The 15,979-nt window shown below is 38.9% G+C and overlaps 1 protein-coding gene across 3 annotated transcripts in view; it reads right to left on the bottom strand.

Annotated features, from left to right (window-relative positions):
- The window catches only part of Oxsr1 (oxidative stress responsive 1), a 120,702-nt gene that overhangs the window by 5,455 nt on the left and 99,268 nt on the right, over positions 1–15,979 (bottom strand). For all 3 annotated transcript variants that reach the window (XM_005386597.2, XM_013515207.1, XM_013515206.1), the window contains 4 exons: positions 9,543–9,578; positions 5,187–5,333; positions 3,375–3,439; positions 98–150 (listed from right to left, as the gene is read on the bottom strand). In XM_005386597.2, the coding sequence (XP_005386654.1) occupies positions 98–150; positions 3,375–3,439; positions 5,187–5,333; positions 9,543–9,578 (301 nt within the window). The remainder of the gene's footprint in view (positions 1–97; positions 151–3,374; positions 3,440–5,186; positions 5,334–9,542; positions 9,579–15,979) is intronic.

Genomic DNA, 15,979 nt, shown 5'->3' with positions numbered 1-15,979 from the left:
TTTTTACCATTCTTTAAAAGCAAATCTAAAGACCAAAAAATTCACATTTAATTAAATAACAAAATCAAAGTTGTTTTCAATCTCTTTGATACTTCACCTCTCCCAGGAGTAAATTCAAATCGAATATCATTTAGTTCTTTTTTGGAATTCCTATGAAAGAAAACAGAATGAATAGAAGACTCTAAACTGACACATACAGAGTCCACCTAGATACCAGAAGAACTGTGCCTTGGAAAGACTGTTCTGTACCCACAAATCACGTAATGTGCAGTGGATGTGCTCACACTGCAGGGCTCAGAGTTGGGAACCATCATCTGTCTTGCAAGCCTCTGAATTTGTGTTCCCCACTCATCAATGTAAAAATCTCATAAACACTCACTCTCATCCTTTTTTCTAGTAAGATGATGCTATGCTTTGAATGAGTTCCACAAAGTTCATGTGGTAGAAATTTAATCCTCAATGTAAGACTGGAGAAGTGGGACATTTTTGTGGGTTTTTTTTGAGACAGGGTCTCACTATATAGTTCAGGCTGGCCTTGAACTCACTATGTAGCCCAGGCTGGCATCAAACTTCCAAGAATCCTCCTGCCTCAGCCTCCTGAGTGATGAGATTACAAGTGTGTGCCACCACACCTGGCTCTGAGGCGGGACTTTTAAGAAATGATTAGCTCACGAGGGCTCTGCCCTCCTAACTGGATTAATGCCACAGGGTGAGTTTGTTATAAAACTGAATTTAGCCACCTCTTGTTCTTCACCTATGAGATAAGGAAGTATAAAGGCCCTCAACATATGTGGGCCTTTCAACTTTTGATTTAATCAACTTCTAGAACTCTAAGAAATAATTTTCTGTTCTCAATAATGACCCAGCCTTGGGTATATTGTTTTAGCAATATATGATGAACAAGGACAGATGATCATGTAAAACTAAGAGAAGCCAGGCACTGTAACACACACTTGTAAGCCCAGCACGGAAGGAGGCTGAGGGCATGAGGATATCAAGCTTGAGTCACATCAGGGCAACTTACCAAGACCCTGTCTCAAAATAAAAATCAAAAGGGCTGGATCCCCAATATTGTGAAATTTTTTTTAAAAAAACTATGAAAACTCTATGCAAGCACAAAGAAGTGTAATTAAAATGATATAGCCATGTTTTCCAGCTTTATTCCCCACTCCCAGATCACCGGGACAGCACCTTGCCTGTTTCTGATGATCAGTCAGGGCAGATTCATGAAATATATGATATCCCCTCAAATGCCACAGAATTCAGAAAAGAACACATGAGAGTGGCAAGATGAAGAGAAATTTTGGAGGTTCCTTTTAGATAGGACTGGAAATCCTGCCCAGTCCTGACTGATGAGGTAGTTACAGTATTGTGATCACTACACCATGTACTGAGATTGACCAGCTTTCCTAGAAATTCTGGTTGAAGGTAGAGGAGCTGAAAGATCATGTCAAAAGAAGACACACCTGATTACCTATGAGCCAAATCCATCATGTCTAAACAAAGTACAGGGTTTTAGTCTATTTGACAAATAAAATACTTGAGCATTTCACTGCAGTCATGGTTAAAACTCAATGACTCACCTCAAACGCAAGCTACTCATATGATTTTCTCTTGCAATGCCTTCTCTCTACACTAATACAAAAAGACTGAAGCTACCTTTCTGCTGCACAAGCAGATGCTACAAATCAGCATCTAACTTAGACCTGATTATTAAAGGAGCCATTTAACTTCATCAGTGGGAAAAAAGAATCCAGCCTTCTATTTCCATAAACAGTCTGGAACATTGCTCATTAAAAGCCCCTCTCGGGGGCTGGGGATTTAGCTCAGCAGCAAAAGAGCCTGCCTGGCAAGCGCAAGATCGTGAGTTCGGTTCCCAGTACCAGAGAAAAACCAAAAAAAAAACCAAAAAAAAACAAAACCAATAAAAGCCCCTCTCCTCAGAAAAGGAAACTGCATCACTTACAAACACCTTCACTTTCCTGCAATACACATGCTACAAGACTTTGAAAGAAATTTCTTTAAAGAGACAACTATTATTTACTTGTGTATTATGAAAATAGGATAAGATTACCACAGTATCCTGTTAATTCAGAACTATTTAAAATGAGACTAGCTTTATGGAGTAGGTTCTGTAAAAGAAAGAAACCAGATCTTCTTTCTTCACATTTATGGCATAATTTTACTGCTCCTAGTAAGATCAAAAGCTTCTTAAAACGGCTCTCACCACCTCAATCTCTAATAATCACCTTACTGAGACAACTAGGAATTCACGAGTACAGTGGGGCACTGGTCAATAGTAATTCAGTGAGACACTTTTTATATGTCAGGAATAGTTAAGAAGGACTGGGCTGTCTCATGTGATGCTGTTTTTAATATTTTTTCAAATGCATTTATGAGTAGAGAGAGAACTAAATGCAGTAATATAGCAGCCATGGTTATTCTGACAAGAAACTCTAGAATCCTAATCCAAGTTCATGCTAGCATGGGATATGGGGGTGTAATGGTTTATCTTGACCGCTGACTTGACTGGCTTGAGATGCCTAAAGTGACTAGTAAAACACTCTGAGTGTTTTAGGGGCAGGACCCTGGGGACTGTATTTGGTCCCTACCTCTTTCCCTCTGGTGCTCTGCTTCCCAGAAGTCATGAAGTGAGCAGCTTTGCTCTATTCTGCCCTTCTGCCGTGATGTTCCTGCCATGGAGCCAGCCACCCAGGGACTGACTCCTCTGAAACCATGAGCCAGTACAAACCTCTCCTCTGTAGTGTGTAGGTACTGGGTATCTTGTCCCAGCACTGGAAAAGCTGACCAATACAGGGGAGTTTAAAACACACCTGGTGTGTTTACCCTACTGGTCAGGACTTCTCTATATGCTCCCAATAAAAACTACCTATTATTCTCTCTGTTTTATTTGCTATAAAACAGAGAAAATATCAAAGGTATGTTCAGAAGTTTTTCTTTTCATCTTTATTTGATCCAACATAATCATAAAACCAGTCAGTCCCCTCCTGAGTTAGTTGATCCTTGAGTCCATGATGCTCATATGATCACATTATCCAAGAACTCAGATGGTGCTATACTATTCATCTCAAAATTGTTCTTCACTTACAGACCATGCTACATAACCCTGACTAGCTATACTACCAATGTACATACCAGCCACTATTGCCTAGGAAACAACTAAAAGTACCTATGTACCAGTCAGTTCCAGTGCTAGTTAACAGCCAGGTGTTCACACTGTTGCTATTATTTCTGAGGAAAATAATACACCTGGAAAGAAAGAGCAACTAATGGTCAGAACATACACAATCCTATCCAGTTACTTTCATGCACAGACAACTACAACTTCTACAGAGCACTCACAAAACACTTACCTTAATCTTAGTACTAGACTGATAGGGACCTTGGTTTCTTGTGAACCTGCTCCAGAAGACAGAGCCTAAAATGCATTAAAAGTATTAAAAGTCACTGCATGGAACATTAAGCGTGGAGGTGACTAACAGTCACCTGCAGAATAATAATCTACTTGACAGTAATTTCCTTCTCTTCAGGTGAGGTCACCCTCTCCCTAGCACAGCCTGTGCCATGGAGACATGCACTCCAAAGTAGAACAGAAGCTAAAGGTCAGCCTGCCAGTCAAACCCAGAATTTCAATACATACCAACATTTACATTTTGTGTTTTTTTAAAATCCCATTCCCTGGTACAACTATAAAAAACATGAAGTGAGGTTTTTCACTATAAAAACTCAGGGAGAGCTGAGCACGGTGGTACACACCTGTAATCTCTGCACTCAGGAAGCTGAAGCGGAAGGACTATTGTGAGTTTGAGGCCTGCCTAGAATGCACAGTAAGGCCCTGCCTCAAAAAGAAACCCCCCATCTGGCCACACACAAGATAAGGTCTAAACCAGCTGCCCCTTAGGAATCTATTCAACCCAAGGTTCCAGATTTTTTTTATGGCTAACCTAAAGCGCTCTAAAAAATGTGTAGCTATCTTTTGCTTACTAGAGGACATATCATCTATTTTAAATTATTTACAAAATTAATTGAGTTTTTTTGGCCAAGCACAATAATGCCTATAATCTCAAACACTGAGAAGCTGAAGCAGGAGGACCTTAGGTTTGAGGACAGTTTGGCAACTTAGGAAGAACCTGTCTCAAAATGAAAAATGAAAAGGAATAGGGTGTATCTCAGTGGTACAGCACTTGCCTAACATGCTTAAGGCCTTGTCTTCAATCCTCAGCACTAGGGGAAAAAAATTTTCCATCTGCCTTCCTAAAACGACCATATTTTTGCTCTTAGAATAAGCAGAAGTGGAAAGCCTGAGAGAAGAAAAGGTTAAATGAAACCACTGCCATAACTAACTGGGAAGTGCTCAGAGCAGTAGTTTCCAAACACAGAGTAAAAGATAAAACATGTAGGTGCAAAAGGAAAATTAAAAATTTCTATTTCCAAAAAAAAAAAAAAATTTCTATTTCCTTTAATCTAAAAAGTTAGAAAAAGGTAAAACTTGCAGTATTTAATAAATAAACTGAAACTGAACTCTTCTGTTAGCCACATGGCATAAAGGTCACATGCTGTATTTAGCATCACAGGTTACTTGAGGGAACATGGGAATTCATAGCAAGCAGGGGTTTACACTGAGGCCTTCATTCACTCAGCTGCTTGCGGCACACTATGATTTAATGAAGTTTGTGTGTTCTGGGCTGAATTTATGGATTACATTATCTAGTTTTAAAAAAAAAAAAAAAATCAATCCTCACAAAATTGACCAGTATCTTTAAAAGAGTAATTCAGAGAAACCATGGTCAAAGAAAGTATTAGTAAACTATACCAACGTAGGAGAAAAAGCAGAAAACAGCTGAGAAGATGATTCTCCTAACTGTATTATGAACTTCATCAGCTACATACAAAAGCTAAATTTAACAATGACTTAATACAAAGCTGACAAGAAATTAGCCAAAACTTTTTGGTATTTAAATGTCGCATCATTAACTTCTTTTGTTGCTTAAAACCTGGGTGAGTTTTGTATGTATCACTTATCTGCTCACATTTAAAACTATGAAGACAGAATTTCTAACTTATTTCAAAATCTATGGAGACACCAACCTAAGGACTGTGCTCTTACTGACATCTGCTTTTCTCATCTATCCACAGAGCAACACCAGAGCACATCCCCGCTCTACCTGAGCTGTCTTTGCTGGCTCTGCAGGGGGTGGGAGTGAGACTTGAGTTGGCTGTGTAGGCATCTGCCCAGCTGGCTGAGGTAGATGAGCAGAAATCTGTTCTGGAACCTGGAGCAAAGTACCCATGGGATCAGCTGTTGAGAAGAGCTGTAACAAAACCACACACGCAACATTTGAGTAGAAAGGGAGATCCTTACAGGGTGACATATGCATGGTAATTTTTTTTCCCCCCAAACAACAGCATTTGAGAACCAAAGTACCACTGTACTGGCTTTTGTCACTTCTCTGAATATATTCCAAATGAAGTCAAGTACTTCTAGGGCTTTATATTTTAACATGTTTCTGAGGAATACTTAGATCTTTTAAAATTCATTCATTTTAAATGTATAAATTATTTTACTCAATTTCTAGAACTGTATGAGTTTTACCATAATCTAGTTTTACAAAACTTTTTTGTTTGTTTGTTTTTGGTACCAGGAATTGAACTCAGGACCTTGGGCTTACCAGGCAGGCACTTGTGCCACTGAGCTATATCCCTGGCCTTAAGAAAACCTTTATCACCCAAAAAGTTGTCATGTACCCTTATAGTCAATTCTTTCATACCCAACCCTAGGCAACAACTGTCTACTGTAACTTTGCCTTTTCTGGACATTTCATACAAATAGAGAACACAGTACGTGGTCTTTGTGTCCAGCACTATGCATGGTATTTTTAAACAAACATCCCATCCCTTTTCCCAGTAAAACAGCACCTCTAAAACACAGATTTAAGTGTGTGAAGAAGCTACATTTTTCTATGTATGGTGCTATGGTTGGAATATGGCCTGTCCCTGCCAAAACTCACATGGAGGTTTAATCCCCAAATATAACGGTACTGAAAGGGACAAATAAGACCTCTAAGCCAGCCAGTCATGGTGACACACATCTGTAATCATGGCACTGGAGAGGCTGAGGCAGGAAGATTGCCAAGTGTTTGAGGCCAGCCTGAGTTACAGAGTAACTTCAAGGCCAGCCTGAACTACAGTATAGCAAGACCTTGTCTCAAAAAACAAAATTAAAACAAACAAAAAAAAGACCTTTAAGCACCTGGGTCTAGAGGGAGGTGACTGGATCATGACCATTCTTTTAAAGGGATTAATGCTGGGCTTGCAGCAGTAGGTTCACTCCTACGAGAGCAGGTTGTTTTTAGACAAAGTCTGGCACCTTCTGTTCTTTTGCTTTCTCTCTTGCCATGTGACTTCTTTTACATAAGCTCCCACTATGTGCAGCTACCTGCTTTAAGACAAACAAAAGACCCTCTCCAGAGGCTAACCAGATGTGGCCAAACATCTTACACTTGTAGACTTTCAGCTTCTAAAACTGAGCTAACTAAATCTCTTCTTAAAGACAAGTAATTACCCAGCTTCAGGTATACTGAGATATGTGAGGTTTTCTCTTACTTGAAAAAATAATTAAGCAATAACTCCTTAGTATAGCTGAAATGCATTTCAAAATGGACATGAAGTTTTGTAATTTATACCATATTATTTTAATGTTTACAAATATTTCATAAATTTTAATGATGTAATTTTGGGAAAAAGAATTGATGTTGTGTACAAAAAACAAGTTAATTCAATTCAGAATTGTAAGTGAGTGGAAAAAATATCAATGGCCAAAATTCAGAATTGATAAATTTTTAAAAGTTCAAAAATCAGTAATAAATTAGCTGATATTATATAAGTAAAATCCAAGAGACTGGGGAATAAAATTTTGTGTTCATCTGACTTTAGACATAAAAGGAAGTAAAAAGTTATTCACTGGTGCCAGGCATGTTGTCAGGTGCCTGTAATCCCAGCACACCAGCAGGATAACGCAGGAGGATCATGAATTCAAGTCCAACCTGAGCAACTTAGTGAGACTCTGTCTCACAATAAAGAGCTGAGGATATAGTTCACTGCAAAGGCCTTTGGGTTCATCCCTAGCATCAAGAGAAAAAAAGTTATTCACTGGTTCTTTTGATAGCAAAATAGTACTTTAGGCCAGGCTCGGTGGTGCACGCCAATAATCCCAATACTCAGGAGGCTGAAGCAAGAGGATCGCTGTGAGTCTGAGGCCAGCCTGAGCTACACAGTAAGTTTAAGGCCAGCCTGGGCTACATAATATATTCAAGGCCAGCCTGAACTATACAGTGAGACTCCATCTCAAAAATTAATTAATTAATTAAAAAATTAAAGAAAATGTTAATATACTAGTGTTATTTTTAAAAGTTAGCTTTCAATTATATGCACGTACACTGCACATATATATTTATAGTAAAGACAAAAGGGACATATAAAACAAAGTATTAAGCACATGTGGAAAAGCTAGACTATTACAGTACACTGTTGGTGGGAATGTAAAATAATATAACTGTTCCTCAAAAAAATAAGCAGAGAATTAATGTATTACCAGCAATTCCACTTCTAAGAATGTGAGATCAGAGTGTTGAACAAATATTTATATACCTACGTTCAGAGCACCACTATTCACAACAGCCAAAGACAGAAGGCAACTCAAATGTTCATTGAGAGATAAATAACATTTAGGATATGTGTGTGCACACACACATATGTGTGTGATGCAACATTATTCAGCCTTGAAATAGAAGACTATTCTGACATGCGACACACGGTGAACCTTGAGGTCACTGCACTAAGTGAAATAAGCCAGTCAGAAAAGGACAAGTGCTGTGTGATTCTACTTATATGAAGCACACAGAGTAACCAAACTAGAGTCAGAAAGTGGCAGAAATAGTGACTGCCAAGGTACAGGTTAAGAAGAAATGGAGAATTACTATTCGGTGCACAGACATTTAGCTTAGAAAGATGGAAAAATTCTAGAAACAGATGATAGTGGTGGCTGCACTGCAATATGAATGTACTCAATATCACAACTGAAAATGATTAAGATGGTAAATTTATGTTTTATGAATTTTATCATAATTAAAGTAAAAGCAAAGTAATGGACATCTAATCATGAAGATGCAATGGAGAAAAATTTTAAAAACTCAGGATAATCTGTAAAGTACTTTCTCATCTAATTTCTGAGAAATTAGTCAATGGTAGGTTAAATTAGATGTAATCTAAGGTCCCAGACTAAAACAAAAGAAGTTATTTCTTGCACATACTTTGAGTATCCCTGACCAGGAGGGATTAAGAAACTCAGTTTGCCCCTCATTCAGGGACACAGGTCCTTGTTGCAGGGTTAAGGAAACACAAGGAAAACCAGTGATGCTTCCTTTTAACTTCTCACTGTCCAAAAGACACAGCCATGCATCATTTTTTAAGGGTTAGGGAAACATAATTCTATCATATGTCTGTTAGACACTAGCCTACTATTAATAGTTAAGGTATAGAATTTATTTTGAGCCTTAATATATTTCTACCTATTCAAATCATGTACATAATATTATATGCATATGTGTACACTATATATGTTTAAGAGCCTTTAAACCAATATTGAGCTGAGAATGGAAAGCTTTATCAGAAGAAAGAACACAACGAAACCATGAAATGACGTTTCTTCAGGTAGGGAGAATAAGGCAAGCTGGCCCCAAGCAGCTAAGCTTAACTGTCTCACTTTAACTGGTATGGGAAGCACTTAGTGAACTCGTAAAGCACACTTCTGGGCATGTCTCGGTGGTTATGGAGGTCTGGCCTTGAGTGCTATGTCTGGTCCCTCTGTCTGGTCCCCTGTTCTGCTTCCCAACTTCCATGAGCTAAGCATCTTTGCTCTGCCACACCCCTAAGTCATGATGGCTTTACCTTGGAGCCAGCTGACCATGGACTGAATTTCTTGAAAACATGAGCCAAGTTAAATGTCTCATTTAAGGATGTGGATGTCATGTATTATTGTGTCTCAGCCACAAGAAAGCTGGTCAATACACATGGTCTAACTGGGTTCTGTTTAGCAGGATTTCCTATCACACTGAGGCAGTAAGGACAGAAAACAGAATCCTTGACAAGAAAAAGGTTGACGGGCCGGGAATATAGCTCAGTGGCACAAGCACCTGCCTGGCAAGCACAAGGTCCTGAGTTCAATTCCTGGTACCACAAAAAAAAAAAAAAAAAAAAGGCTGAAAAGGACAGGTAGCAGTATGACAAATTCCTGGGAAGATTAATGCAAACAAAACAGCATTCCACTTCAAGTGGCAAAAGTCAAAAAAGCAAGTCATAAGAAACAAGAACATTCTAGGCACTCTATCCAACTTTTAAAACTTAGCTAGTATGAAGTCTCATTTGCATTTAGGTAGGCCACACACATACAAAAGGCACTTATAATTAAAATGAAAATAAAACAAAATCATATATTTTAGCAAGGATTCAGTAATTTTGCTTACCTCAGAATTTGTTAATGGTTCTTTCACCCGAGGAGACTAAAAGAAATTTAAAAAAAAAAAACATGCTCATTAACTCTGAACTTAGGTTACTTATACTCAGTTCCAAGTAAACGCAAGTAACATTTAATGCAAGTCAACTCATTTCATTCTGATTCACGACACTCACAAGCAACTTGAAAGTTTTCTGCAAAAAAGAAAATTGTCATATTATTGTATTTTTTGCCCAAGTAGCCTGAAATGAAATGTGTCAATATGCAAATCATATTTTAAAGTTTCCCAACTTCAGCTATATAAGCAAACATGATCAAACTGTCACAGTTCTCCAGCAGTAGGGAAGACACACTAAAAGTAAAATTCTTTCTACTAATCATGAATATATTATGTGCCTAACATTTGATCAAACCTAAACCTTCAAACTAGTTATCCAACGTATTTTCAAAGCACAGTAATTCTGATTATGGGCTTAAATAGGAGAAAAGCCTTGTGCCAAACTGAAGAACAATAATCTGAACGATGCACTTCAACAATCTACTATCTAAAAAAGGTCAACTGAAATATGTAGTAGTGATCACTAGAAGCTGGGAGACCATGGGTGCCAACTTAACTAACAGATACCCAAACACATACAGTAAGTTCTATGTTCTACAGCAGTGGTCCTCGGCCTTTTGGCACCAGGCGCTAGCTTCATGGAAGATAACTTTTTCACACAGTGGGTGACAGTAGTTTCAGAAGCAGATTACATATACTGTACACTTCAGTTACATTATTATTACACTGTAATATATAATGAAATAATTATACAACTCACCATAATGCAAAATCACTTACCATTCCCTAACATGTTTTTATATGAGTTTGCAAGTAACTGATTTATTATGGTCTCTGTGCAATGAAACCTCTCTGCTAATGTTACTCTGTATTTGAAACTACACCCCAGCATCACAGCCTCAGCTCCACCTGTATCATCAGGCATTAGATTCTCATAAGGAGTAAACAACTTAGATCCCTCAGCTGCACAGTTTAGGTTGGGGCTCCTATGAAAATCTAATGCTGCCACTTATCTGATAAAGAGGCCCAGCTTAGGCAGTAATGTGAATGAAGGAGAGCAGATGAAACAAATGAAGCTTCCCTTACCTCTCACCTCCTGCTGAGTAACCTGATTACTAACAGGCCACACACAAGTACCATGGGGACTCCTATTCCACAGAACAATGAAGTGAATACAGTTCAAAATAACCAAATACACATTTTATGCGTAACTACAAGAGAGAGGCTTGACATCTCCAACAACAATAATGACTGAAATGTTAATTGCCCTTATTTGATCATAACTAATACATGTATCAAAATATTGCATTATATCCTCTAAACATGCAATTATTATATATTAATCAAAATATTTAAAAGAAATGTTTAAGCAAAAAAATGTTAACTATCCCAATTTGGTAATTACATACTAAATATATGTATCTAATCATCACACTGTAATCCATAATTTTGCACAATTAAAGTAACTTTTTTTTTTTTTTTTTTGAGACAAAGTCTCACTCTGCAGTTCAGGCTGGCCTTGCACTCAGTTTGTAGCCTTGGCTGGCCTCGAACTTACAGTGATTCTCCTGCCTCAGCCTTCCAAATGCTGGGACTACAGGTATGTACCACCACACTCACCCAAATAATTAACTTTTTATTAAGGGAAAAATGTCTATTCCCCTTACTCTTGTTGCTAGCTATTTGGAGACTGGTACATAAATGTGAGTAAAATAAAAAATATTAAGAATGGCAACAGGAAATAAGTTAATATATTAATACAAAATAAGGTGAAGTCTCAAATACCTGGTCTACACCAAGATGTATTTGAAAATGACTGATATGCTTCGCCATGAAAGTCTAAAAAAAGCTAAGTTTACTTGGTAAATCATAACATCTTGTAGTACTTCTGGATCCAAACGCTGCTTAACAAAAAACACTCACCTCTTAAGAAATCCAACCAACTATGGATTTAATCAGACTACTTGAAAGGTCAACTATGGTTTTCAAATTTTTCACCATCATTTTATTAATGAGAATCAAGGTCCAGGAAAGGTTTAGATAAAAGCTTATGTATCACACCAAGTGGCCAGCCAAAACCTTTTTAAAAAATTTTATATTTACAAATAATTTTAAGTTTTCTTTGTTGCTATTTTTTTTTTTTCAGAAAAGGTGTGAAAATAAGCACAATACCCAGAACAATATAATAATCTATTTGAATTCATCTACTATTAACCTTTTTCTCTCTTCTATCCTGAAGTTATTTTCTCTTTTTCTAAAAACTTATACATGTGTTTTCTGTACCATTTGAGAATAAACTCCATATACCATGACTATTTATCATTAAATAGAAAATGTATTTTCTTAGATATTTTCTTTCATAATCACACTACAGCAGTAAGCCCCAGTAAATTTAAGAGCGATACAATATTTTTATCTAATTAACTGTCTATCATTCAATTATCAGTTAACCATGTTCTTTCTAGTCTTGTGTTTTAGTTAGTTCTGTCTCTTTATAAAATTTTCAAAATCTGGAACATCAACAGTTTTGAAAAACGTAGGGCTGGAGATGTACCTCAGGGGTAAAGCACTTGCACAGCATACAAGGGCTGATCAAAAAATATGGTGTAGGCTTAAATTTTAAAATTTAGAAGGATCTGAAGCAAGAATTGAAGCCCATGGGGAGAGCGAAAAGAGAAACTTCAACAAAGAAGAAGGAGGTAGCCAGCAGAGCCTTCTCCCTGACTTGGAAGTCATTGCCTGGGAGGAACAGTTTAAATCTAGGGACACACAGTGACTGCTGGCAACACCAGGGCCCTCCACAGAGAAGCACAGCAGTGGAAGGAAACAGCACACAATGAAGGACTGCACTAGCTGGGTTTGAGTGCTGCGGGCTCAAACTTTCCTCAGGAGAGGGCAACTGGTGGGGAGCCATCGTGGAGAAGGCCCAACTGAGCTCAGAACTTAAAACAGCTGCTGGGTCCATCTAACAGCTTCCAGCTGAGTTCAAGCCTGCAGAAGGTGCCCTGATGGCTGTAGGGTGAATGAGTCTGCTCCCAGCCTCACAACCAGAAACCAGCCTTAACTTCAGGGGAAATAAAGGTGCAGGCTCACTGAGATTACCCACTACTCCACCAAAAAGCTACTGCTGGTTTGCTGACATAGATCAACACAGATCTGGATTCTGTCACCATATGTTGTCTACCAGTGACAGCAGAGATAAACCTTGAAGTAGACTTTTTTCTCTCTTCCTCTTTTATTGCTTTGTTTTTTCTCATTCACTGTATGATCTTGTTGTTATGAGTGTGAACATGCTTTCTAGCTTCTTTGTGGTTGCTGATCTGTTCTTTTTATTTCGCCCTTTTCTCTATCCTTCTTGTCTTCTGCACCAATTTCCTAAAGTTTGCATGATCCCCATTTGTCCTCTAGCCTTGCTTCTAATCTCTTCCTCTTCTATTTCTCTATTTTTTCCCTAACCCCTTTTAAATTTTCTTCCCTGAGGGTAAAATTGGCATATTGAGGACTTATTTACTGCATATATTTTCCTGGCTTATTTTAGATTTTGTTTTTTAACCACAAATCTAGTTCACACAGTTAAAGGTAGCAAACTAATAGTTACCTCAGTTTGTCATTTTCTAGGCTGTGCTGGATGCTATTGTTATTGCTGGTAGTACTACTTTAGCCAAAGTGATATAACTGATCCTGGTATACCAAGAAAAACACTGACTAAAGGTCATACAAAATACTGTGGCCCAGCGTGAAAGATTAAGGGGATGGGTCAAGCAGGCAGAAACTTCTCATCCCCAACAAATTTAAAAGATAAGATCTCACAACAGACTCAAAATCTAAAAACCAGCTACACCTGGAAGACACCTCTGAGAAGTAGTCATTTCCTAAGGGTTCTAAATACTAGGAATAAAGCAACTCACCAGAGGCAATTTATAAGCATTAACTTAAGAATTAAATGAAAAAAAAAAAAAAAAAAAGAAGAAAGAAAATGAGAAGACACTTAAACAAGATGCAACCCTAGACATCCAGTCCACGAAAGGCAAACCCAGGGAGCAATGAAGGGACAATGCAAAAGCCACCCACCTTGCCTCTCTGAAGTGAGACTCCAGAAAAACTCAAATCACAAATAATGTCAGATAACTAGAGATGGGGACCATAATGAAAATGATGCTTAGTGACTCTAAAGCAGATACCAATAAAAAAATAGAGGAGCTTAAGAAAATGATGGACCACCACAAATGTTAACATAGTAAACAAATGGAATCCATAAAACGGATTCAAGCAAATAACCAGAATAAAAATTCCCCTGAAAGTATCCACAGCAGAATCAGCCAATGTGAGGATAAAATCTCAGATATAGAAGACAGGCTTATGGTTAGCAATTGGGAAAAGAAAAATTTCTTTTCTTTTTAATATTTTTACTTTTTGAAGTGATATTGTTTATTTATTTATTTTTTGGTACTGGGAACTCTCAGGAACTTGCGCTTGCCAGGCAGGCACTGTGCCACTGAGCTATATCCCAAGCCCGAACAATTTCTTTAAAATAGCAAAGACATGAGAAATCAATCCAGCAATGGCTAGATGATGCAAAGAAGAATAACATAAGAAAATGAAAAAGCAGGAGACAGCACAAATGATATAAAACACCTGTTCACAGATGTCATGGCAGAAAACTTCCCTGGCAGAGGAAAAGAATTTGACCTACAGTTAAGAAAGGCATACAGAATCCCAATTAGCCATGATTTGGTGGGGGATCTACAGCCAAGAATATCATAGTCAAGATTCCAGAAATTAAGTACAAGAATAGACTATTAAAAGCTATCAGAAAAAAACAAATCACCTACAAAGGAAAGCCCATCAGAATCACAGCTGACTTCTCAACACAAAGCCTCAAAAAATGAGTTTGGAGTGAAATATTTAAAGTTCTCAAAACAAATTCCAACCCAGACTGATGTACCTACAAAACTATCTTTCAAAATTTTTTTTTTTTTTGGTTTTTCTCCGGTACCGGGAACCGAACTCACGACCTTACGCTTGCCAGGCAGGTGCTTTGCCGCTGAGCTAAATCCCCAGCCCCTATCTTTCAAAATTAAAGGAGAAATAAGATACTTTCATGACAAAGAGCACCTGAGGAAATTAACACCAAACCAGCACTCCAAATTGTTCTGCTACTCGCTGAGGGCAGAGCGCGCGATTCAGGACCCCGCCGACATTACAGACGGAGCCCTGGCCTCCCTGCTCCCGTGGCAGAGAAGAGGTTTTTACTCAGAAGCCCCAGGGACTTCTCTGGCTGCAGACAGGGCGAACAGACTCTCAGCCCCGCGCGACCTGCGCCAAGAGGGAGACTGTTTCAGGAGCTGCTGGACTCGTGGGTTTTGAGTCTGTGCTCGCCCCACACTGCCATGGTTCCCAGCTGAAACTCGCGGAGAGAGCCAGGTATTTCCCAGCTACTCACTGAGGGCAGAGCACGCGATTCAGGACCCCGCCGACATTACAGACGGAGCCCCGGCCTCCCTGCTCCCATGGCAGAGAAGAGGTGTTCACTCAGAAGCCCCTGGGACTTCTCTGGCTGCGGGGTGAGCAGACTCTCCCAGACCCCACGCACCCTGCGCCGAGTGAGTGAGTGCTCCAACAGCCAAACACCCGCGGTTCGAGTCTGAGCTTTGCCTTTGCCCAGACGCCCTAGGGAGTCGAAGGCTGGGGAAGTCTGTGACTGATACCCATCTGGGCTGCATCTGGTTCCTGTATGTGTCCTGAACTGACTGGACACATACTCAGGTGGTTCACAAAGTGTAGATCCTGCAGTTTGTGTCTGAATTATGCCTGTACCCTAAACTACCTGGGGATATAGGTCCACGGACCAGGATTGTCACACCAGTGCAACCCGAGTCAGGTTGTGCACATGCCCTGAACTGCAAGGGGACACTGGATCAGATGGTCGGCCATCAACTGACACAAGTGCCTCTGTCTGAGAATGGGGATAACTAGATACAAAACAAAAGCTGCCGGAAAACCCAACACTAAGTAGCACTACTCAGAGGTCACCCAGGGGCAAACCTGAACAACAGGAAAAATAGGGACACTAGTAGTCTTGGCGGAGCAGGTACTAAAGAGGAAAACTAAGCTTTCTGCATCCAGTAGCAAACATGTCAAAACGAAAGACTAAAACACAATTCCAGAACTCCACCCAAATCAAAACAAGTCCAGGAGACATCGAGATAGGAGAACTTGGTAAACACATGCCTGAAATAGCTGAATGATTGCAATGGAGGTAAAGAAACAACTGCATAAGGCCATAGAAGAGATGAGATCAGAAATAATCTCTCAGGCAAAAAGTGAAATGACAAGAATAATGAAGGAAATGCTCAAAAACTCTGAAGAAGAAATCTATAAGAAAATAG

Source organism: Chinchilla lanigera, unplaced genomic scaffold, assembly GCF_000276665.1.
Source record: "Chinchilla lanigera isolate Chin_1 unplaced genomic scaffold, ChiLan1.0 scaffold00026, whole genome shotgun sequence".
In the NCBI taxonomy this organism is placed as follows: domain Eukaryota; kingdom Metazoa; phylum Chordata; class Mammalia; order Rodentia; family Chinchillidae; genus Chinchilla; species Chinchilla lanigera.
Note: the sequence above shows the minus strand (reverse complement) of the source record. Positions and strands in the feature narration are given on the sequence as shown.